A 23989-nucleotide genomic window follows, 5' to 3' on the forward strand; every position below is an offset into this window, starting at 1 on the left:
GCTGGATAATATTTTGGTCACGAGGTTTACAATTTTACAAACAGGAAAAATACAGATCTTTTGTACATCTACTTTCTATCTTTTTCCTGTAAATTTTCTCGTTCTCTGTTCTGAATAAGTCAATTGCTGCTGGGGTACTGTTTAAAGGGCATTCATCACCCTCCACTATTTCACCAAAGTGGATATTATTCTTGTGTGAGCCTTGACACCAAACCTATTCAACCATGGAGGTTTCACAGTCGAATCAATCATCTGACATTTTCATATATACTTCCAGCAATTGACACTGGAAAGCTATCAAGACTGGAAAGCTATCAAGAGCAGTAAATCTTGGCTAATTTTCTATTCCCTTACCCAGGAGCGCTGAGGCCAATAATAGCACCCCTCTGAAACTTCATGGCTCAAATCAGATAACTGAGCACTGCTTGAGGATTAAATTTGGGACAGCTACTCACTGCTGAAACCAGCCAAGTTATAGGAGCAGATCCAGTTTTGGTTTTTTAAACATGTTGCTATTTTTATTATGTGGTTTTGATCATCCTTAATTGAAAAAATGATTTTCAAACCTTATAGAAATAGATTATTAAAGTTTCAGTAAAAATAAAAATAACTACCTTCACAATAAGGCCCTTTGAGTCCACCATCCAAATCTTTTTAAGAGCTTCTTGTTTTGAGATTCCAGCTTTTTCCATAGCCATCATGATGAGATGTGCAATTCCCATGGCAGCCTGTAATACATTAACAGAACCAAAGTTAAAATCATGGCATTCCGTTTGAAAATTCAAATTCATTATCAAATTAATATAACAATTTTGACATTAAAAGCGTTACTTTCAAATGATAGGCCAGAAGTAGGACTATTTCACAAAACACATCAGTAACTAAAACCAACAACTTCTGCACGTACTACAGTACTGCACACAGAGTGACAAGGCATATTTAATGCAGTGGTAGAGGGACAATAGAATTTTATAATGGCAGTAAAGGGGTTTTCGAGATGTTAAAATTAATTTCACCATCGATATCAACCACAACAATTACTGAAAACAAATCTGACAAATGAGCCATCTCTAATACCCAACTAAGTCTCACCTTTGCTAGTACCAAGCAATTCCAAAAGGAAACACACAACACTTTGACAATAAAACTCATCACATCTGTTTTTACAGTATTGAGTGTAAGGAGGGTGCACCACCCATCAAGTCGACTGGTACAGTTCTGGGTACAAGTCAGAGTGCAGATAAAAATTTTCAAAAATATTTGAAATTGAATAAAAACCAAGAAGTTAGGAATAGGATTTAAAACCAAATGATGCTTTCACTAACAGATGGATGCAAGTGTTCCATGTACTCTTATTGCAGCTCAAGGCAATACCAGCAAAGTAGCAAACTTCAAAATGTGGGCCAGCAAGAAAAGTGGAATATAAAAGAAAGACGAGAAAGGACAAGTAATGCTACCTCCCCGGCTCCTTGGAAGACAAATTTATGATCAGAAAGTTTGTTCTTGGTGATTCTTAGTGCAGCCAGTATACCAGCTACTGCTACAGATGCAGTCCCTGTGAACAAAATGAGATGCAATTAGAAAGAGACTCTGAACCATCTTATTAAAAGGTAAACTTCAGACTCCAAACTGCTTGTATTAAATCAACAGAATGCTCTTTGAATATTGAGTTACAAGTTACTAATTCATTTTTGATCAATTATCTATATAAGATCTATGGTCCAAATGAATGACACTTACTTGGAGCAATCACTGACTGCTCTAGAAAGACAGTCAAGGGCAACTGATTGTCCAGAGAGACTGCTAGCAGCCGCTGATCATGCTCAGATCTTCTAACCCTGTTTGCTAATCATTTAACTTAGGGGTAGAAATTCTTCTCTGTGCTATCTTTAACAAATTGGCATGTTTTGGTGAAATTCCTGCATGCTATTTGAACAAAGTTGCTTGTTTGGTTGACAATTTTATGAATTTAGAAGAATTTCTTGTCCCATTATGCTCATATTGTACACCTTTTTGGACTGGCAGTAAAGTACAATTAAATGCTTTGATTGAGGCTTGCAATCATAATTATAACTTGCAAATCCTTTCTTTGGGTATTTCCTTGTAGAATTTCTTACTTTTCTTCTACCAATATCAGATAAAATTGTATTTTATATAACAAGACATTTATTATAGTCTTAATAAAAATTAAAAGCAATCCAACTTCCTTAAAATGTTTATGGGTCGATGGGCGAGTGGAGAGATGGCATGGAGGATGAGAAATTCCCAAATACTTGCAACAAAATTAGCGTTCCATAAAAATATATTCTAATCTTGTTTAGTTTGGGATGTTGGAAGGAAGTTTTTCTCCTCCAACAAAAGCAGTGATATTGATAATAATGAGAATAAGATATTGTTCTGCAATACTCCATGAGGCCTCCTGAATAAACCACTTTGAACCAAACTAAACAGACACCAATTTATCAAGGGAACCAGGTGGTTTGAATTGTTCCTCACGAGAATGAATTATCAGTTATACAGTAATATAAGCAGCTCCCAGTTAGTATAAAAATCCCTAATTGTAATAATTGACAGCTGTTAAGAAAATGCTCTCTGCAACACATAAATGTAATTTTAATCCAGGGTAAATGATACTTCCTTCCCATGTCATTTTCACACAAAAAAGCATCTGTTTTGTGCTTGGGGCCAAGATACACAGAATTTCACACATCATTATTTTGTAAGTTGTATCATGAACATTACATCCCTGATTTTAACTCGGAGTGCGGCGAACGACAAGCTGCGCTGACAAGAGGCCCAAGGCCATTTTAAGTCCTGGGCTTCATCACCACATTTCAAATTGGATTCAGTTTTGTGGCAGCTTTCCCGGACGCGGTCGACAATGTGCGTAACTCATGCAGCCCAGGGTTAAAGTTGCGTCAGGGTCTGAATTACATAATCGGATCTTGACACTTTGAATAATTATGAGGCTCCCGTCTGCCTGCGATGAGGGCTTCGTGCACCTCCCGAAATCCAGAAGTTAAAATAACGGCTGACGAGAATGGGGAGGCGAGTACTCTGCCTCTATTTTAACCCCTTGCGCGTCCCATTCTCACCGGATGTGGGTGGGGGGGGGGGGGGGGGTTAAAATTGCGGCTTATGACTGCAATAACCTGGAGGGCGAAGTCACATTTTTGCACAAAATTAAAATGTAGCAATTTTAAAAAAAAATGTAATTCCCAGAATACTGTGAATTAAGATGCCATTTCTGCAACTGGCCTCATTCTCCTTTATAATACTCATATAGGGCTCGATATTACCAGGGCGGCGGGTTCGCAGCGGGGGGGTCTATTGGGCGTGTGGGTAACGCGCCCGGTGAAATCAGTCTGCCCCGCGCACAATCGCAGGCTGATTGGTCTTCCGGGTTCCCCGCTGTTAAGCTGCCTGTCGGGCGGACTGCGCATGCGCAGTAAGGTCTGTCAGCTGGAGGAGCTCTATTTAAAGGGGCAGTCCTCCACTGACTGATGCTGCAAGAAATAGGAAAAATTACAGCATGGAGCAGCCCAGGGGGAAGGCAGCTCCCAGGTTTAATGATGCCTCACTCCAGGTATTATTCGATGGGGTGAGGAGGAGGGGAAGGACAGAGATCTTCCCCCTGGCGGACGGGAGGAAGCGGCCTGCCTCTGCCACCAAGAAGGCCTGGCTCAAGGTGGCAGAGGAGGTCACCTGCACCACCAACATATCGCCCACCTGCATACAGTGCAGGAGGCGCTGCGATGACCTAAGTAGGTCAGCCAAAGTGAGTACACTTACTCATTCCCCTACACTCCGTCTGCCACATCACCGCCCCCACCCCACACCTCCTTCTGCACTGCCAACACTACTCTGTCACATCACCCCTCACACCCACTCAAAGCTCATCCTCATCTTACCTGCACTTACTCACCTCGCCAGTACTCATCCCACCACTACCACTCAAACCAATCCTCATACAATCTCATGGCTCTATCTCATACTCACCCTCTCATGCATCTCTTTCACAGTCAGCCTCACTCAACCTGCCACTACCTGTGCTGCAGCCACAGGGCATGCATCACATATGTGCAGTAGGCAGCGTAAGGCAAAGGTGTCGTGAGCATGAAGGGGATGCACAAGGGTGTTTGAGGGTTTGTCATGGTTGTTACTTATATTTAATTTCTGACCAACTCACATCACATATTATATTGGCACCACTACTGCCACATCTTTGCGAATCCTGTCTGGTTTGTGCAATAATGCCCTTTCCTGAGGATCACAATGAAGACCCACACCTGATGCCACCCATTGTGTCACTGCAGAGTGGGTGTAGGTGTATTTGCAGGGCTCTTTTGTGCAGACGACTGAGAGACGTCGGCGATGTCCCCGGTGGCACCCTAGAAGGATGCGGAGGAGAAGTTGTTGAGGGCAGTGGTGACTTTGACAGCGACAGGTAAGAAGATGGTGCTCGGGCCAGCCGGGAGCAGCTCGGCAAGAAGGAGGCTGCAGATGTCCACGACTAGATGTCGATTGACTCTGAGCCTCCGTGTGCACTGCTGCTCAGAGAGGTCCAGGAAGCTGAGCCTCGGTCTGTGGACCTTGTGGCGAGGGTAGTGCCCTCTGCGACGCCTCTCTGCCGTTGCCCTCCCTCCTGCTATGCAGGTGGATGCGTCACAGCACTGTGTTGTGGGGCTCCACGTGTCAGAGGTGGACGCGTGGCCGGCGAGGCTGGTGATGCAGTTCGCCCTCCGAGGAGGTCATGACTGCAGCTATGGCGGCCCCCATCCGGAAGATGTACATCTGAGGGGGTCCGCAAGGTAGGTACATGTGTCTGGACCCCGGGGTAAGTGTGCAAGTTGGTGAATTTTATTGTTAGGGGGAGGGTGGTGGAGGCCAAACTTTGTCCAAAGTGACAGAGTGGCCTCCTGCAATGAGTGAGGGTCTCCCCCCCACCCCCCCACCTGTCAAATGGACCTTTGCAGCTGCAACACGTCCATTTCAACTGGGAGTGTTTCCCCCAGTACGGGAAACAGTCCCAGTTGTTTGTAAAATCCCACCCCATGTAAAATATCTCCTTAATCAGGTCTGTAAATGACCTGAAATACCAAAATAAATAGCTTAAGTGGCACCCCGCCGGCATTAATTGCCTGAGGGAGTTCCACATGCGGGGGCTGCGCACGCACGTCAGCGCGTCTGTGGGAAACCCGGAAGTGGGTGGGTTGGAGCCGGGCTCCCGACCCGCCCCGGGAATCCCTGATTTTCGGAGCCCCCCCGCCAGGAATGCACCCGATAACGGGTGCTAATATCGAGCCCATAGTCTAGGAAGTGTGTGGACAAAGTCTTATTTCCCCAGTTCTGTTATCAGTCAAGCCTTCTGGCACTATTTTCTCCAGAGACAGCAGGGTCGATTTTAACTGGGGGGAGGGGGGGGGGAAACGCCCACAGGGAGCTTATTGTTGAAACAAGATGTCCTATCAATTAAATTCTCAAGTCCCACATGTCGGGGGTAAAATTGGATAAGGGCCATTTTTGGGCGTGAGTAGCGTGATGTACTATTACCCCATGCTGGATGGCCCCTACGCAGGCAGCAGGTGAACTTCGTGCTGCCTGCTAATTAGCACGATAGCTCCGTGCAGCCTCTCAGCAGCGCTTAAAGGTGCAGGTGCAAATTTTAAATGCGACCTGCATAGTTCACTAGGATGACCGCGAGGATGGCAGGACCAACGCAAGAGAGGGCCCCACACTTCTCCAATGATGCACTGGAAGGGGTGGACGAAAGGAGGGCCAACATGTACCTGCAGGGTGGCAGGAGACCCTCCAGAGTTCAGCTCCGTGGGCATTGGTAGGCTGTGGCGCAGGAAGTGAATGTCAAGAGCATGGCACCATGCACGTGGGTGCAGTACCGAAAGAAGTTCAATGATTGACACGAGTGGTCAAGGTGAGTGAATGCAAGTGTCAATTGGCACATCCTACCAACTGTACCACTGCTCCACACATCACACCCCCCATCACCCACCCACCAACAAACACTGCCAATCCATACACAATGCTGCACTCGGCATGCTACATCTCACCCACACATAGTACCATAGTTGCAGGCCACACAACCACCACTCACAGGTCACACACACTGGCAGCTATTTGACCATGACAGGCACATAACCCACACACCTTGCAGGATATTCACTGACACACTGTCCTCTGTCTTGCAGGAGAAGGTGGAGCATAACAGCCAGCAGTAGGAGAGACCTGAGGGTGAACGGAGATGCTTACACGTCCTCACCCCCCTGGAGGAGACAGTGCTTCGGATCATTGGGCGGGCCGTCACAACATGCCGCGCTGGACATCCCAATGAAGGGGGTCTCTGCTCCTTCTCCTTTCCAACATCTCCTTCCTCCCATAATCTTTTCTGACTCACGTGCCGCAGATGCTGTCGGCACGCATGTCTTACATGCTCCTCTCCCCGCTCCACAACTCAAACTGTTTCCCTTTGTCACTGCAGATACCCAAAGAACATGTAGCGGCACCGTCCGAGGAGGAAGAGGAGGGGGGGTGAGGGGGGAGACACTGAAGCCACACCGTCACTTGATCTGACACTTGCTTCCACCGGCTCAGAGACTGACACTGCACGCCCTTTAGAGGCTAGGTTAGAGGTGGGATCTGCATATGATGAGACACTGGGCACAAGTGCGCAGGAGCTAGGGCGGGGGAACGGATACCACAGGTGCCAGCTCGCCAGGTGGCGTGGTCGTTCACCAGTTCTGCTGCAGAGGAGTCAGATGAGGACTTCGATGGGCCAGGCTACAGAAGACAGCTGATGGGTGTACACCACCAAATGCTTGGGGCACTGGAAAGTCTGCACACAATGAGAAGGGGCATGGAGGAGTCCAGCTCCAACTTGGCACAGGGCTTTGCACAGAGTTTGGAGCCCATCCTTTCCAACATGGAACGGGTGGTCACCTCCATCAGCACACCTGTGGAACCCACAGTGATGCAGCGTCTGATGCAATCGCAGACTGCTGCAATGGAAGCTCAGACTGCTGCTATCGTGGCTCTGGGGACCACTGTGGATTGGGGCTTCCAGGGTGTCACAGCACTCCAGCAATCCGTTCTCTAGTTGATCACCAGGATTGCTGAGGCACCGCCCCGCCCCGGAAGAGTGGCAGTAGCGCCATGGCAGTCGGACCTGCTGTCCTCTCTCAGGACGACAGCATTCCTGCTCGCACCCCTGCCACTCCGCCAGTGCCCTTGTTGTTGCCTATCGGCCAGCCAGGCCAAACTGCTGCAGCCTATGCTGAGATGGTGCAGTCTGAATCTGGACCCTCCCAGCCCAGAGCTGCTCGACGTTGTCCTCCAAGGTCATCTGCACACTCCACTATTGAAGGCCAGCAGCTTCCCACCACCCATGCACCAGCCACTGGGGAAGCACCTCGTAGGAGCACTAGGATAGGTAAAGGCACACGAACATCAGGCACAAAGGCAATGCACAAGGGTGAATAGTTCTAGTTCCATAATTTCATTTATTCATTGATAAATGTGACTTTGAATTTGCATGTGGTGGTGGTTTTTATTTGTGCGATGAGCTGAGGGGGAAACCAATGTTCAATCAGATGGAGGATGATTTGATTGTCTTGTGGGAGCAGAAAGGTGGGGAGTGTAGGACTGTTTATGAGTTGGGGATGTAGTTGACATTATTGATAGCGGGGCACGGATCAGGCGAGCACACAGAGCCCTTGCAGACAAGGTGGGTGGTTCCTGTTGCATCCTTGCGTCTTCCTTCACTTCCTCTTCTGGCTCCTCCTCCTCCACTTCTGGCTCAGGGTCTTCTCCGATCATTGGTGGCAAAGGCTGGTCCCTCATGATGGTGAGGTTGACCTCCATGATTCGATGCATGTGGTTGCACACTAGCTGCACGTTGAGGGAGTGGAAGCCCTATCGGTTGACGAAGACGGCCAGGTTGATATGCAGGGCACGCAGGGCAATGTGCGTGCAGTCAATGGCACACTGCACCAAGAGGAAGCCAGCAATTCGAGCGAATCCCCATGCTCGCTCGTTCTGCTTGTCTCTGTGGAGAGGGAAGGTGATGAACCTGTTTCTCATCTGGTACAGTGCTTCTGTGACCTCCCTTATGCATACTGTGCATACTGCATACTGCGAGATATTGCACATGTCGCCAGCAGAGGCCTGAAATGATCCTGAGCTGTAGAAATTCAGTGCCACGGTGACCTTCACAGCCACAGGCAATGCTGTCCTCGCCCTGCTCTGAGGCTGCAGTTGTAGCTGCACCAGTTGACAGATCTCGGTCACTGTTTCCTTGGTGAACCTCAGGCATCACATGCAATCCTCCTCGGTCATGTTGAGGTAAGAGAATTGGTTCTGGAAGGCCCTCATTGGGTAGGGCCTCCTGCTCAATGCCCTGTGCCTCCTCGTCCTCCCTCTCCTTGCAGCTTGACCTGCAGAGCGTGACCTCTCTGCATGCTCCCAGTCATGCTCAATGCCCAGCGGGAGCCCTAGCAGACCACCTAAGGTTGCCAGGAATGTTGTTCAATCACGGTTGTAACTTTCCGAACCATAAGGCAGTACCTGCCAAACCACTCTCAAATGTACTCCAGGAACTCTAGTAAGTATAGGGAGCTTCAAAAAACACTTCCTATTCCACCAGCAGCCAGAAGCAATAATCCAGCAACTAACCTGTAAATCCTGCATGGTGCCTTTAAATAGCGCTGGTGAGGGGTCCTCCAGACACTCTGAGGCAATTTCAGATGGTTGGAGTTAAGACTGTGCGTTGAATTGAGCGTTAAGGTCCAAAATGCTGTATTTCACTTTATATCAGTGTTGCACACTGATTGCACGCATTTTCTCCTTACTTTACATGCTTCAGGCGTTCGGTATTTGCACATGCTCTAACTTCTATACCAAGATGGCGCTCAGCGCTCATCATGCTGGAAACGTGCGTGCGTAGGCAAGATGCCATCTTGGATGTTGGAGAGGCCGTGTAGCGCGAAACAACGGACACTACACGGCCCAATTTAGCGCCCGTAATCTTCACAAAGACAACTAGGATGCTTCTGGGTAGTGGAGAGAGATGGCTCACTTAACATGACGAAGAGTGATGAAGTGTCTTTCATGGCTATAACAGTACTTATAATAGTATTTGTAAAAATGTTATCGTTAAAGGGTTGTTAGAAATATTTTTTAATGAAGGATAGTGAAATAGGAATTTAATTATAAGATGATCCTCATCTCTTATGGAAGCAAAATTCATACTCAATTTGCTATTTCTGATACACACACATTATAGACCATCGCAGGAAACTGCTGCAAAAATATCTCTGTTTTGTCATCTGTTCTTCTCATGCAATGTTGTTCCAGCTGATGATATATCACAATACACATATCCCAGATTGCATAATGTCAACATGAATGGAAAATCTTGGCAGCAATACTGGAAGACAGAAACTAAAACAGTAAATTAGCAGGGGAGGATAATGGTATATACAACAGGAAAAAATTAACAGCAAGAGGATAGAGACAGCAGAAGGCAAATAGTTAGATGAAAAACGATTAATCTACATTATAGATTAAGTTGACCATAAACATCACAAGGCAAGACAGCTGTAACCATCTTCATAGGTAAGTGTATTCAGGATAAACGACAATGGTTTAGGAAAGACTGACTGCACCTTTATAGAGCAGGAGCTATGAGACTGGCAACAAATAGAACTGGCCATCGTAAACCATTTCAAATAGGTGGTGGAGTGGGTGGGGGAGGAGAGAGGGGCCAGAGAGGTAACAGAATCTCATACAAGATTGATATAGGGATGAATGGTAACCAACAGACTGGTAGCAATTCACTAACTCAGGAAGAAATACTGGATCCAGCCTCCAGCAACAATCAGGCAACAAAGATATAGGAGCTGGAAACTATTTGTTATGATGATTATACATGAATGCTGGAAGCACTGGTAACAAAGTGTATGAATTAGAGCTTACCCAATACAACATACTAGGGTATAGAATGTTTCGGAAAGAAGGAACTTGCATTAATGTAGCATCTTTCACGTCCTCAGGATGACTCGAAGTGATTTACAGCCAATTAATTATTTTTGAAGTGTAGTCACTGATATGTAGACAAACTTGGCAACCAATTTGTGCACAAGGTCACACAAACTGCAAAGGGATGAATAACCAAATAATTTCTCTTTTTTGGTGGAGTTGGTTGAAGGAGGAATGTTAGCCAGTGGGCGAACTCCATGCACTTCTTTAAAGAGTGTCATGGGATCTTTTATGTCCATTTGAGCAGGCAGGTGGGACCTCAAGCTTAATGTCTCACTAGAAAGAGAGGACCTCTGACAAAGCAGTATTCCCTCAGCATGCAGTGAAATCACAGACTTCTGACTCAAGGCGAAAGTCTACCACTGAGCCGAGCGGCAACTTAGGGAGAACAGAATAGGTAGGAAAAGAAGGGATATCATTCTGGACGTTCTAATACCTGGGAAGTAAAGGAAGTAGATGTGGTAGAAAGGGAAAAATTACTTCCCATTTTAAAATCCTTTTCCTTATCTACGAATCCCATCATGGCCTTGCGTCACCAGCCTCCATCAGCTCTGCGTTCCTGCGCACACTTTACTCTTCTGACTTTGGCCTACTTTACATTCCCTCCGTCTTCTCCACTTTCAGTCACTGAGCCTCATCTGTCCCAGGCCCACACTGAAAAGTTCTCCCTAAATCCCCCTGCCTTGCTACCACTCTCTTCACCTTCAAAAGATCCTCAAAACCGACCTCTTTGATCATTCCTTCGGTCACCATGCCTAATCCTTCTCCCACAGCAGTTATTTTCATCTCCGTGAAGTGATTTGGAATCATTTATTACATTAAAGGTGCTATATGAGTGCAATTAGTTGTCTGGGAGTTCAGTATCTAAGGAGAATTTTTTTAAAAAAAAGCAAAAATGAGTGAAAAATGAACTGGTAAGTTTTAGTGTCTATCCTATTTTTAGTCCGTATGTGTATTGCATTGGTAAATGTGGGAGAGGGAGAAATCACCCACTGGTTATTAATCCTGAGGTGAATATTGGCAAACATAATGGCCACTCAATGAATACTGCAAAATTATTTCACTCTTACTTTTGTTCATTGTTTACCGGCGAAGACCAGAACCACCATCAATAATGCCTCGTTCTTATAAACAGAGTAACCAATGACTTGTTATTTCTGAGTTCTACGATTACTTTCCTGTCAAACCATTTACAAGTTTAAAATGAGAATTGTACTCAAAATCATTATGAATAAAAGGTTAGAATAAACGTAAGAGAATTTAACATGAATATTTATTATCCTGCATTGTTCCACTTTAGTTTCCAAAAGCAACAGCAGCTCTGGTGAGAACATCCGATAATAATTCCCCATTGACAGGTGTTTAGTGACACCAGGTCGGATAAACGCTAATCGACAGAGACCTCAATGGGGCACCAGTAATGTGTTTCCTATGATCAGAAGATACAACAATTACAAAACTTTGCCAAATGAATTTCCAAAACCTACTACTTAAAGGAAATTGTTATGACTTGGAATGCATTGCCTGAAAGGGTGCAGGAAGCAGATTCAATAGTAACTTTCAAAAGGGAATTGGATAAATACTTGTAGGGGAGAAAATTTGCAGAGCTATGGGGAAAAAGCAGGGGAGTGGGACTAATTGGATAGGTCTTTCAAAGAGCCGGCAAAGGCACAATTGGCCAAATGGCCTCCTTCTGTGCTGTAAGATTCTATGATTCTATGATCTGCAGTTCAAAAAGAAAAATTCTATGTCATCATGGCTTGGTATACTCCCTCTTGCCGATATATTCTTACTATCAATCTATTGGCAGTCGAAGAACCTGTCCCTGGCACCCCCCATTGTACCATCTCTTGCCTTTCTCTCCTCCACCCTGAGCCGTATTTTTGACCCTCCATTCCCTTCTGCCACCTGTCCAGCCCACCCAAAGTCAAGAACCCATGGCTTTTACCACACTTTCCACTTCTGGCCCACCCCCGAGAAAATTTAGATTCGACTTGATGCAAGGCCTCTACCAATATTGGTCTCTATCCAACTACTTGGACACAGACGAGGCACAAAGCTGAGGAGCCCGTCTCTCACACTAACCAAAATAATTCTCATAATTCTTCATGCCAGAGGATCTACTATTGATTCTGTGGGGAGATCCCAAGAGGATCTCTTCATTGCTCAAAGGTGCGGACAAATTTATTCTGTCTTTTTTTTGTAATTTATCCTCATTGGCATTCTCCCAGCGCTAGCCCTGTCACCAAGAGAGCAAGTGGGCCTGCTCTCAGACTATATTCCATGTGACTATATATTGGCAGGCAGATGACATACAATAGCAGTCCAGTTAGGAATTGAATCTGCATTCTTCTACTTGATGATGCCTCACATTGGTACTCCAAAGTGTGACACAACCTCATTGCCCCAAGCCTACACTGATATGAGCCTGGAGAACTATTTATAGGTATTGGAGGAAAAGTACTGAAGCAACTCTCTGCCTGTCTTTAAGACCTTGACAGCCTTTTCAAGAGAATCGAGTCTTCATCTTTGACATTCTTGAATAATTAACTGTAGCACAAGCAAGAAAGAAAACTGAGTTAGGTGCTTGTGATGTGATCTTAGTTTTAATCATATTGATAAAAAAAATAATATAAAGAAACATTAGGCTGATTAAATATTTATGTGCTAAATCAATGTTCACCATTTCTCCTAAGTTTATGTTATTTTGATTTGGGTTTATTATTAGTTGCAAAACACACTCACAATTTATGAAAGAAATTGTCATTTGCTGATGAAAAGTGGAATTGGGTGCCTGTCAGAGAACCGCAAAGACTATGTACAGTTGCCTTCATCTGTTAAAATAGTGCAGAATACTCCCTTTGCAAATTTCAAAGAGATTTACAACAAAGAAAGGAATATATTACCATTTTATTCCTGTTAATGCTGCTCTGTAAACTGGTGTAACTTGTTTGCAACCAACAAACTTTGTATTGTCAAGATGGAAAGACTATCAATTCAGGCTATAATAAAAGGTTACTGGGGGAGGGAGCTTGAGCTCCATTTGAAAAAGAAATTGTGTGGGAACACAGTTCTAAAGGGCAAGTGCCCCACAGAAATTTATTTTTGCATTCAAGATTCATTCACTGTGTGTGCACAGGTCAACAGTTGTAATAGGTCACTTATTCATCAAAGTTTCACATTTTCAGTGTTGTGGGATACAGCTGGACACATAATGGAGGCCCACTCTGGCCAGTACCCTGAAAAGAGTCTGACCAGTGTCTCCCAGCAATAGGGAGGGAATATTCAGGCCTAGATGGTGCCTGGAGTATTAGGGACAGCTAGGGAGCAGAGCAGAGCAGGCTGTGTACGCACCTTCCAGACACTAAAGGTGTCAGACCAGATGAATGAAGGAGGATATATAAAAAAAGCAAGAAAAATGCCCCCAAAAAAACATCAAAAAAGAAATTTGGCAAGGATCTTGTAACAATACAAGGACATTCTGGAATTCTAATTGTAAACAAATTAACATTAATTGAAATAGTTGGCAAAGCAATGTGTGGGGAACACTAAACTATAACTCGACTGATATAGAGGAAAATTCATCACTGGCCTGTGCTTGCATTCCTAGCAGCTGGTTCAGGGAGGTATTAGTAGATTTCTGGGCTAGTTATAGGGGGCACAATATAAAAATTAGCAGGTGAAGTGTGGTTAACTGTGAAGAGGACTATAAGCAACTTTGGGATGAGAAACACCTGTTGGGTGTGTGTAAATTGGCTATTGCACTTGCCTAGACTAACATCCATTGCACTTCAAAGTAATTTGTTTTATGTGAAGTGATTTGAGACATTTCTGAGAGATGTGATAAATTCTACGGAAATGCGGAACTGTCTTTTTTTTGTTCATTCATCCACAATTCCAGAAAGATTCATTTTTAGGCACATTACTATTTGGTATATTTTGCCTTTTCCTGTTCAGATAATAGTATACCATCTTCTCCAGCCTAAAGTTGGGCAGGTGACTTGCTACAAGGCCTCTACCAACACTGGTCTTTAACCAACTACTTCACCGTAGTATCATCACTGGGCTGTGCTTGCATTCCTAGCAGCTGGTTCAGAGAGGTTTTAGTGGATTTCATCATACTTGGACACAGATGAAGCACACAGCTGTCTCTCATACTCTTACCAGCAGAGAGGTTTATGGGTTCAGATATACAAACCTCTTAAAAAAAAGTGAGGAGAGGAGTTTATAAAGCTGTGTAAAAAAAATAGGAGTATATAGTACGGTGATAAAAAGGCAATGCTAAACCTATACAAAATTACTGGTCATGTTGCAGTTAGAATATTGCGCTTCCAGTTTTGGGTGTCTTACTTTAGGAAGAGCGTCAAGGCAATAGAAACATTGCAGAAGAAAGTCACCAGGATGATAATGGGGATGACAGGTTTTAGATATGAGGAGAAACTGGGGCTCTTTTTATCTTTTCATTAGAACAAAGAAGGTTAAGAGAGGTTCAGTTCAGACATGGGTATTCAAAATTATGAGAAGTTTTGATAAGGTAAATCAGGGCAAAGTAAATCGAGATAAACTGTTTCAACCTGTGTAAACCAGCAACTAAAGGGTGTATACTTAAGACCATCACAAAAAGAGACATTTTCTTATGCAGTGTTATTAGACATGGAGTGCCCAACAACAAACAGCGGTAGATGCAAAATCCATAGTAGATTTTAAAAAGGAAGTGGATAAATATTTGAAAAATATGAGAAGTGTATGGGGAAAGGGCAGGAGAATGGGACTAAGTAGATAACTTTTTCAGAACATGGGCACAGGTTTAACAGGCCAAATGGCCTCTTGCGTGCTGTAAAATGCTATGATTTTATGTTTCCATTAACTAATACAAAAACAATCCTGCTTCTCAATAGTGGATCTTTTGTGTTAATTATTTCTAAGGTTTGCTCCTCAACAGTGACTTGCACTTTTTGTTTACGGACTTTAATGTAGAAAAACATCTCAAGATGCTTTATAGAGGGGAACAATAAAAAGGAATTAATCACTCATAAAACCAATTTGTCTGAAGTTTTTACTTGCCAATATAAAATTCTTTGTTCGCATTAAATGAAACAATATGACAGATTTTATTTGGTGTGGATTCACAATTTATAATACATCTGTTTCTGACTCAGACTTGGCTGAATTTAGATGTGATATGTTGACAGGATGACCACATTTATTAATCAGAGTTTTCCATTTTTTTTAATTCTTGAGGGCGGTAAGAAAATATTTCAGAAATGACGAGCAGTCCTGGAACTCAATCCCTTAAAAATGTTAAACTGATTGATATGGACGACTGAAGTAGACATTCAAAAAAACCCATCTGCAACCAGCACAAGTCCTAAGAGACAGCTCAGCAACTGTTTCTGATTCACATCGCACACCCCAATTTTGGCTATTTAAGAATGTTACAGTAGAATCGGATTTTCATTTTATTTTAGGTTCAATAAGACCCAAGATAGCTACACGTGGATTACCAACAATTCTGAACTGTTGAATTATAATACAACCATGAAACCGATTTTCTTCCTTTTAATCATCAAGCTATCTACCATCATTCATCTTATTTTTGGGCTCCCTCATTATACAAGACCAACAAATTAGATGTCAAATTCAGGACAATTTTCTGAAACCAGCTGAGCATAGCTCATATGTGTGACCTTCAACAACTACCACTGAGAAAGGATCAACAGCTCTCTTTCCTCAGCTGAAATCAGTTAAAAAATTGATCGACTCAGTCTGTGTGCAGACATGTCTGGAGATTGTCAGCTTTATCATGCCATAATGAATTATTAAAAAACAAATCTGCCACCTTAAATCAGATATTTAGTTTCATTATTATTTTCCTTCTCCAAGATGGGAATGTTTACTACCTCCCTGATAATAATGTGTGTGTGTGTATATATAAACAGCACTGCCTACAAAATGCATATCAGCCAATTAGATATCAAGTGTTAACTATTCATCACAGGTTGACTTATTTAACTGGCAATTTATAAAATGGCACATTTTAAATTTGCCACCCAGTACTTTCTGTATCTACCTTGGATGTCATCATTAAAAGTGCAGTACTTGTTGCGATATTTGTTGAGGAGGCGAAAAGCATTGGAGTTTGCAAAATCTTCAAACTGAATGAGACAGTTCATTCCAAATCTGAAATCCAATGAAATGAAGGGATAATCAGTTAAAAATACAACAGCAATAACTAAACAAACCAATTGGTAAGACTTCATCACATTTACCTGCAATCAGATACTAAGGATGGAAAAGATGCAAGGTTTTATTATTGTTGCCCATTTTGAACATAAAGATGATACAAATAGCACAGGACTTAATAGAGAGTACCTCACTACTGATTTTTTAAAATGTTTATACAAATGAAACAGATCACCATTTCACCCAAGATTCTCCTATGATTCTATGGCTGCGTGGTACTATACTCCATATTTGGAGGGCATTTCCATGCAGCACGCTTTTGGACTGTTCACCTTTTAATCAGGAGTAATTAACATTGTTATTCCAGACACATTTGGGGAGTATTTATTACTTAAATTGGGTTGCAGGTGAAGTTAGCTGTTTGAGTGCTGAATGTATAGTTCTGTGTTAAAATGTGTTCCAGGGTTTGTTATGGCTTGGAGAGTAAATGCTTTGCCTTGTATGGTGAGCCACGTACAATATAGAAAGATAGAAAATAGGAGCAGGAGTAGGCCATTCGGCCCTTCGAGCCTGCTCCGCCATTCAATGTGATCGTAGCTGATCTCCTAGCTCAATATCATATTCCCGCTCTCTTCCCATACCCCATGATATCTTTTGTGTCTAGAAATCTATCAATCTCCTTCTTAAATATATACAGTGACTTGGCCTCCACAGCCTTTTGTGGTAGAGAATTCCACAGGTTCACCACCCTCTGAGTGAAGAAATTTCTCCTCATCTCAGTCCTAAATGTCCTACCCCGTATTCTGAGACTGTGACCCCTCATTCTAGACTCTCCAGCCAGGGGAAACATCCTCCCTGCATCCAGTCTGTCCAACCCTGTCAGAATTTTATACGTTTCAAAGAGAAACCTATAAAAATGGGAAGGTCATAAGTTCCATCTATGGCGTGTGCTAAGGGAGCTAATCTAAGATAACAGACGGTACCTTTGAGCCCTTGATGCATGCATCTGTTACTCTTGTACTGCGCACCCTGCCAAAGCTTTTGTACAACATTATTGCCCTTTGAATGGTTAGCATACATGGCCATTTTGCAGCAAGGCACACATACAGGCTGCAACTTGCAACTTGAACTGTTGTCACACTGAAATCTTAATAGTAGCTACACACTGCAAATCCTTCCAACACATTCTCCTTGTTCAGTTACTGATGCACAGGATGGGCACATACCTGTCATTCTAGGTACCCTTAAATTTCCAACTGGAGGGCCCAGATATTATAGGCCCTTGACTCCCTTTGAGAAGGCCATCCCGGAAAAGCTAGTCTCTCAGAGCACACACAACCACAAATGCAAATACTTTCTGAAAGTATCTCTTGGAGCCAGCATTTATAATGTGGTTAGAATGTGAAATTCGCCACCACACAGGACTAGTTGAGGCGACTAGCTTGGATGCATTTAAGGGGAAGCTAGATAAACACATAAGGGAGAAATGAATAGAAGGATATGCTGATGGACTTAGATGAAGAAGGGTGGGAGGAGGCTCGTGTGGAGCATAAACACCAACATGGACCTGTTGGGCTGAATGGCCTGTTTCTGTGCCGTACAATCTTTGGTGAACATTGAGCTTGTCTTTTAAATTCAGTCCTGGAACACTATGTGCTGCTGGTAACTTATTTTACATGTTTGATTCATTATGGATTTTCATACTGGAAATATTTTGGCCAGTGAAATTATTCCTAAAAAAACTAATTATATTTGGCTGAAAAACCCAATGTGACAATTGTATTATTAATATAATCATCTACAGCTAGTTCCAACTCCTAGCACCGCTAACTCGCTTTCCTTATTCCCTGTTCATTGTAATAATTTATTCTCAAGTGGATGTTTTCTTCTTAACTGATTCAGTCATCAACTGCTTTAGAGAGATAAGGAGATAATTAACAGAATTCTGCCATCAGACAGCTACCTGTCACACCCCTGTTCAAAAAAGGGGAGAGGGATAAACCCGGCAATTACAGGCCAGGTCAGCCTGATGTCGGTGGTGGGGAAACTTTTAGAGACAATGATAGGGACAAAATTAACCTGCACTTGGAAAAGTATGGGCTAATAATAAATGAAAGTCAGCATGAATTTGTTAAGGGTAAATCGTGCTTGACTAACTTGATTGAGTTCTCTGATGAAGTAATGGAGAGGTTGGATGAGGGTAGTGCGGTTGATGTTGTGTATATGGACTTCGAAAAGGCATTTGATGAAGTACGATATTATACTTGTTAGCAAAATTAAAGCCCATGGGATTAAAGGGACAGTGGCAGCATTGAAAATGTGAACTTGTTCACTTTGGCAGGAGGAACAGAAAAGCAGTATATTATTTAAATGGAGAGAGATTGCAGAATTCTGAGGTACAGAGGGATCTGGGTGTCCTAGTACATGAATCACAAAAAGTTAGTATGCAGGTACAGCAAGTGATTAGGAAGGCAAATGGAATGTTGTCATTTATTGCAAGGGGAATGGAATATAAAAGTAGAGATGTTTTGCTACAGTTGAACAGGACATTGGTGAGACCACATCTAGAATACTGTGTGCAGTTTTGGTCTCCTTATTTAATAAAGGACATAATTGCTTTGGAGGCGGTTCAGAGAAGGTTCACTCAACTGATTCCTGGGATGAGGGGGTTATCTTATGAGGAGAGGTCGGACAAGTTGGGCCTGTATACACTGGAGTTTAGAAGAATGAGAGGTGATCTTATTGAAACATATAAGATCCTGAGTGGACTTGAAGAGGTAGATGCTGAGAGAATATTTCCTCTTGTGGGAGAGACTAGAACTAGGGGACACAGTTTAAAAATAAGGAGTCTCCCATTTAAGAAGGAGAAGAGGAGAAATTTTTTCTCTCAGAGGATTGTGAGTCTGTGGAACTCCTTTCCCCAGAGAGCGGTGGAGGCAGGGTCACTGAATATTTTTAAGGCTGAGTTAGATAGATTCCTGATTAACAAGGGAGTCAAAGGTTATAGTAGGTAGACGGGAAAGTAGGGTTGAGGTTGCAATCAGATCAGCCATGATTGTATCAAATGGTAGAGCAGGCTCGAGGGGCCGAATGGCCTACTGCTGCTCTTAATTCGTATGTACGTATGTACAAAATTGGCTAAGAGACAGAAAGCAGAGAGTAGTGGTTGTTTTTCAGACTGGAGGGAAGTATACAGTGGTATTCCCCAGGGGTCAGCATTAGAACCATTGCTCTTTTTGATATATATTAATGACCTAGACTTGGGTATAGAGGGCATAATTTCAAAGTTTGCAGATGACACGAAACTCAGAAATGTAGTAAACAATGTCGAGGATAGTAACGAACTTCAGCAGGACATAGACAGGCTAGTGGAATGGGCAGATACATGGCAGATGAAATTTAATACAGAGAAGTGTGAAGTGATACATTTTGGTAGGAAGAATGAGGAGAGGCAATTTAAACTAAATGGTACAATTTTAAAGGGGGTGCAGGATCAGAGAGACCTGGGGTGCACATACACAAATCTTTGAAGGTGGCAGGACAAGTTGAGAAGGCTGTTAAAAAGCATATGTGATCCTGGGCATTATTAATAGAGGCAAAGAGTACAAAAACAAGGAAGTTATGCTAAACCTTTATAAAACACTTTGTCGTCCAGTACTTCCCCGGAGCGGAGAAACTACGCCATGTTCTCCGCAGCCTTCAACATGTCATCAACGATGACGAACACCTCGCTATGGCCATCCCCACACCTCCACTACTCGCTTTTAAACAGCCACCCAACCTCAAACAAACCATAGTTCGCAGCAAATTACCCAGCCTTCAGGAGAACAGCGTCCACGACACCACACAACCCTGCCACGGTAACCTCTGCAAGACATGCCAGATCATCGACACAGATACCACCATCACACGAGAGGACACCACCCACCAGGTGCACGGTTCATACTCCTGTGACTCGGCCAACGTTGTCTACCTCATACGTTGCAGGAAAGGATGCCCCAGAGCATGGTACATTGGCGAGACCATGCAGACGCTGCGACAACGGATGAACGGACACCGCGCAACAATCGCCAAACAGGAGGGTTCTCTCCCTGTCGGGGAACACTTCAGCAGTCATGGACATTCAGCCACCGACCTTCGGGTAAGCATACTCCAAGGCGGCCTTCGAGACACACGACAACGCAAAATCGTCGAGCAGAAATTGATAGCCAAGTTCCGCACCCATGAGGACGGCCTCAACCGGGATCTTGGGTTCATGTCACACTACACGTAACCCCACCAGCGAACAAATGTTATCTGTTTTTAATATAACGGGTCATTGACTGTCTTCCTTCTCTCTCTCTCTCTCTCTCTCTCCTTTCTTTTGGGGGGTTTGTATATTCAGTGGCCTTTTTAGGTGACACCTTTCTGTCTGCTCACTGTGATTGCCTTGGCAACGGGCAGTAATCACCAGGCATTGTTCTGTGATTTTAAAATGCAAAGGATTCGAAAATTTCATTTCCACACCGTTCACCTGACGAAGGAGGAAGCCTCCGAAAGCTTGTGGAATTTGAAATAAATTTGTTGGACTATAACTTGGTGTTGTAAAATTGTTTACAATTGTCAACCCCAGTCCATCACTGGCATCTCCACATCATTTATAAAACACTGGTTAGGCCTCAGCTGGAGTATTGTGTTCAATTCTGGGCACCACACTTTAGGAATGATGTGAAGGCCTTAGAGAGGGTGCAGAAGAGATTTACTAGAATGATACCAGAGACGTGGGACTTCAGTTATGTGGAGATTGGAGAAGCTGGGGTTGTCCTCCTCAGAACGGAGAAGGTTAAGGGGAGATTTGATAGAACGTTCAAAATCATGAATGGTTTTGATACAGTAAATAAGGAGAAACTGTTTCCAGTTGGCAGAAGGGTCGGTAATCAGAGGACACAAATTTAAGGAGATCGGCAAAAGTGCCAAAAGCGACATGAGGAAACATTTTTTTATGTGTTGTAATGATCTGGAATGCATCGCCTGAAAAGGTGGTGGAAGCAGATTCAATAATAACTTCCAAAAGGGAATAGCATAAATATTTGAAGGGAAAACATTTACATGGCTATGGGGAAAGAGCATGGAAATGGGCCGAATTGGATAGCTCTTTCAAAGAGCTGGGACAAGCACAATGGGCGGAATGGCCTCCTATTACGATACGTGCTGTTGATCAAAATGCACAGGAAACTATAAATCTCAGACTGGGAGGGGTTATGTAGTAGATTTAATGAAAACAATGGTTTCGTGATTAAACAGAAGATGAGCTTTCTGTTTTAATGCCCATCCTATTTGCTACAGAAAGAAAAAAGATTTAAACACACAGAACTACTGATTTACTATACTTATGTCAATCGTGTAATTATGTAATTGCTGTATTGAGTCCTCCAATTCATACCTGACAAGTTGTGGATTCCCTGTGTTAACCACATGGTTCATGTGATATGTCATTCCAAAAAAAAAATCCTAGGATTCAGAAAAGGCCATTTGCTTAAACAGAACCAGAAGTGAAAATGTATGTATTTTTTGATATATATTAATGACTTGGACTTGGGTGTACAGGGCACAATTTCAAAATTTGCAGATGACAAAAAACTTGGAAGTGTAGTAAACAGTGAGGAGGATAGTGATAGACTTCAAGAGGACATAGACAGGCTGGTGAAATGGGCAGACGCATGGCAGATGAAATTTAACGCAGAGAAGTGCAAAGTGATACATTTTGGCAGGAAGAATGAGGAGAGGCAATACAAACTAAATGGTACAATTCTAAAGGGGCTGCAGGCCCGGCCCAGAGAGACCTGCGGGTATATGAGTATCAATCTTTGAAGGTGGCAGGACAGGTTGAGAAACTGGTTAAAAAAGCATACAGGATCCTGGGCTTTCGAAATAGAGGCAGAGAGTACAAAAGCAAAGAAGTTATGTTGAACTTTTATAAAACACTGGTTAGGCCCCAGCTGGAGTATCGTGTCCTATTCTGGGTACCGCACTTTAGGAAGGATGTCAAGGCTTTAGAGAGGGTGTAGAAAAGATTTACTAGAATGGTTCCAGGGCGAGGGACTTCAGTCATGTGGAGAGACTGGAGAAGCTGGGGTTGTTCTCCTTAGAGCAGAGAAGGTTGAGAGGAGATTTGATAGAAGTGTTCAAAATCATGAGGGGTTTAGATAAAGTAAATAAAGAGAAACTGTTCCCATTGGCGGAAGGGTTGAGAACCAGAGGACATAGATTTAAGGTGATTGGCAAAAGAACCAAAGGGAACATGAGGAAAAACTTTTTTATGCAGCGAGTAGTTATGATCTGGAATGCGCTGCCTGAAAGGGTGGTGGAAGCAGATTCAATCCTGGCTTTCAAAAAGGAATTGGAGAAATACTTGAAGGGAAAAAATTTGCAGGGCTACGGGGAAAGAGCGAAGGAATGGGACTAACTGAATTGCTCTTACAAAGAGCCGGCATGGGCTCGATGGCCCGAATGGCCCTCTTCTTTGTTGTAAGCATTCTATGATCCTAGGACATTCTGGTTAGAAAGTGAGAATTCATTTTGCCCTTTCTTCAGTTATCATCTTTCTCCAACAGTATTACAGACCATGAATCATTGTCCCAATAGCTGCTAAAAATAATGCTGAAATTGGCAATGTTGAATTTTGTTTTGCTTTACAATTGCAACATCCATCTTATTAGAGACTTCACTTGTAGCCTTTAACTTTTTAATCAACTGCATAGTGTTGTTTTAGACATCCAAGAAATATACTATATGCCATTTACAAAGGGCTGCTAGAGATTGTCTAATTCTTTTGCGACGAGTTCATTGTCTAGTTCTCGGATTCTAATATCTAGTTTGGAAAATAGTCCTACAAAAGGGCACAATGTGAATTACTTGCTAGCTTGGTACCACAATAGGAAAATTAGATGATAGAAGTCATACCATGCAAAATGAAGGCATGAATCAGATATGTATTTTAACCAACAGCAGTCATCACCTAAAAGTTATGAGCAGAGTTTGTGATAAGGACTTCCCAGTGTTAAACTGCAGGAAGTTCCTGGATGTTGCATAAGCAGTCTGACAAGTGCAGAGGCAGTCGAAGGTTTGAGAGAGATGGTGGAAAGACAGAGCTGGGTGTCTGCAGATGATGTTGCTGATGGACAGCAGGTAGATGATAAAGAGGAGGGGCCAAAGAAGGAACCCTTGGGACATGCCAGAGATGATGTTGCAGGAAGCCATTGTTGGAGATGCTTTGCCTACTTTTGTGTAGGTAATACTGGAACCATGCAACAGCAGCACCACGGAGTACACAACAGACAACAGATGCTGGAGGAGGTCAACAATGTCGAAAGCTGTGGAAGAAGGGTCAAAGAGGGATAAGGCACCAGAGAACTACATACAATGTACAGCACAGAAACAGGCCATTTGACGCAACTGGTCTGTGCCGATGTTTATGCTCCACACAAGCATCCTCCCACCCCTCTTAATCTAACCCTATCAGCATAGCCTTCTATTCCTTTCTCCCTCGTGTGTTTATCTAGCTTCCCATTTGAATTTCTTTGTGACAAAGAAATTCACGAGCTCCTCACACTTGGTGTTTGTGGTGGTGGAGGGTTCAAGGGGTTTGAAGAAGTAGATGGTTATAGAAAAAAAAAAGAGCCTGGCAATATCCTTTCTCTCTAGGATGCTCCTGGAACAGTGGGTGATTTTGGCTGAGGATTGTGCAGCATCATGGCACTTTACATGTTAAACCACA

At 43.3% G+C, this 23989-nt stretch overlaps 1 protein-coding gene across 1 annotated transcript in view; it reads right to left on the bottom strand.

The window, feature by feature from the left end:
* LOC137322995 (NADP-dependent malic enzyme-like) overlaps window positions 1–23989 on the bottom strand; it is a 191425-nt gene that overhangs the window by 21523 nt on the left and 145913 nt on the right. Inside the window, exons 8-10 of the mRNA XM_067986317.1 lie at window positions 16121–16230; window positions 1458–1555; window positions 615–728 (exon numbers count right to left, since the gene is read on the bottom strand). Of these exons, the coding sequence (XP_067842418.1) occupies window positions 615–728; window positions 1458–1555; window positions 16121–16230 (322 nt within the window). The remainder of the gene's footprint in view (window positions 1–614; window positions 729–1457; window positions 1556–16120; window positions 16231–23989) is intronic.

This window comes from Heptranchias perlo, chromosome 6, assembly GCF_035084215.1.
Source record: "Heptranchias perlo isolate sHepPer1 chromosome 6, sHepPer1.hap1, whole genome shotgun sequence".
Taxonomy (NCBI): domain Eukaryota; kingdom Metazoa; phylum Chordata; class Chondrichthyes; order Hexanchiformes; family Hexanchidae; genus Heptranchias; species Heptranchias perlo.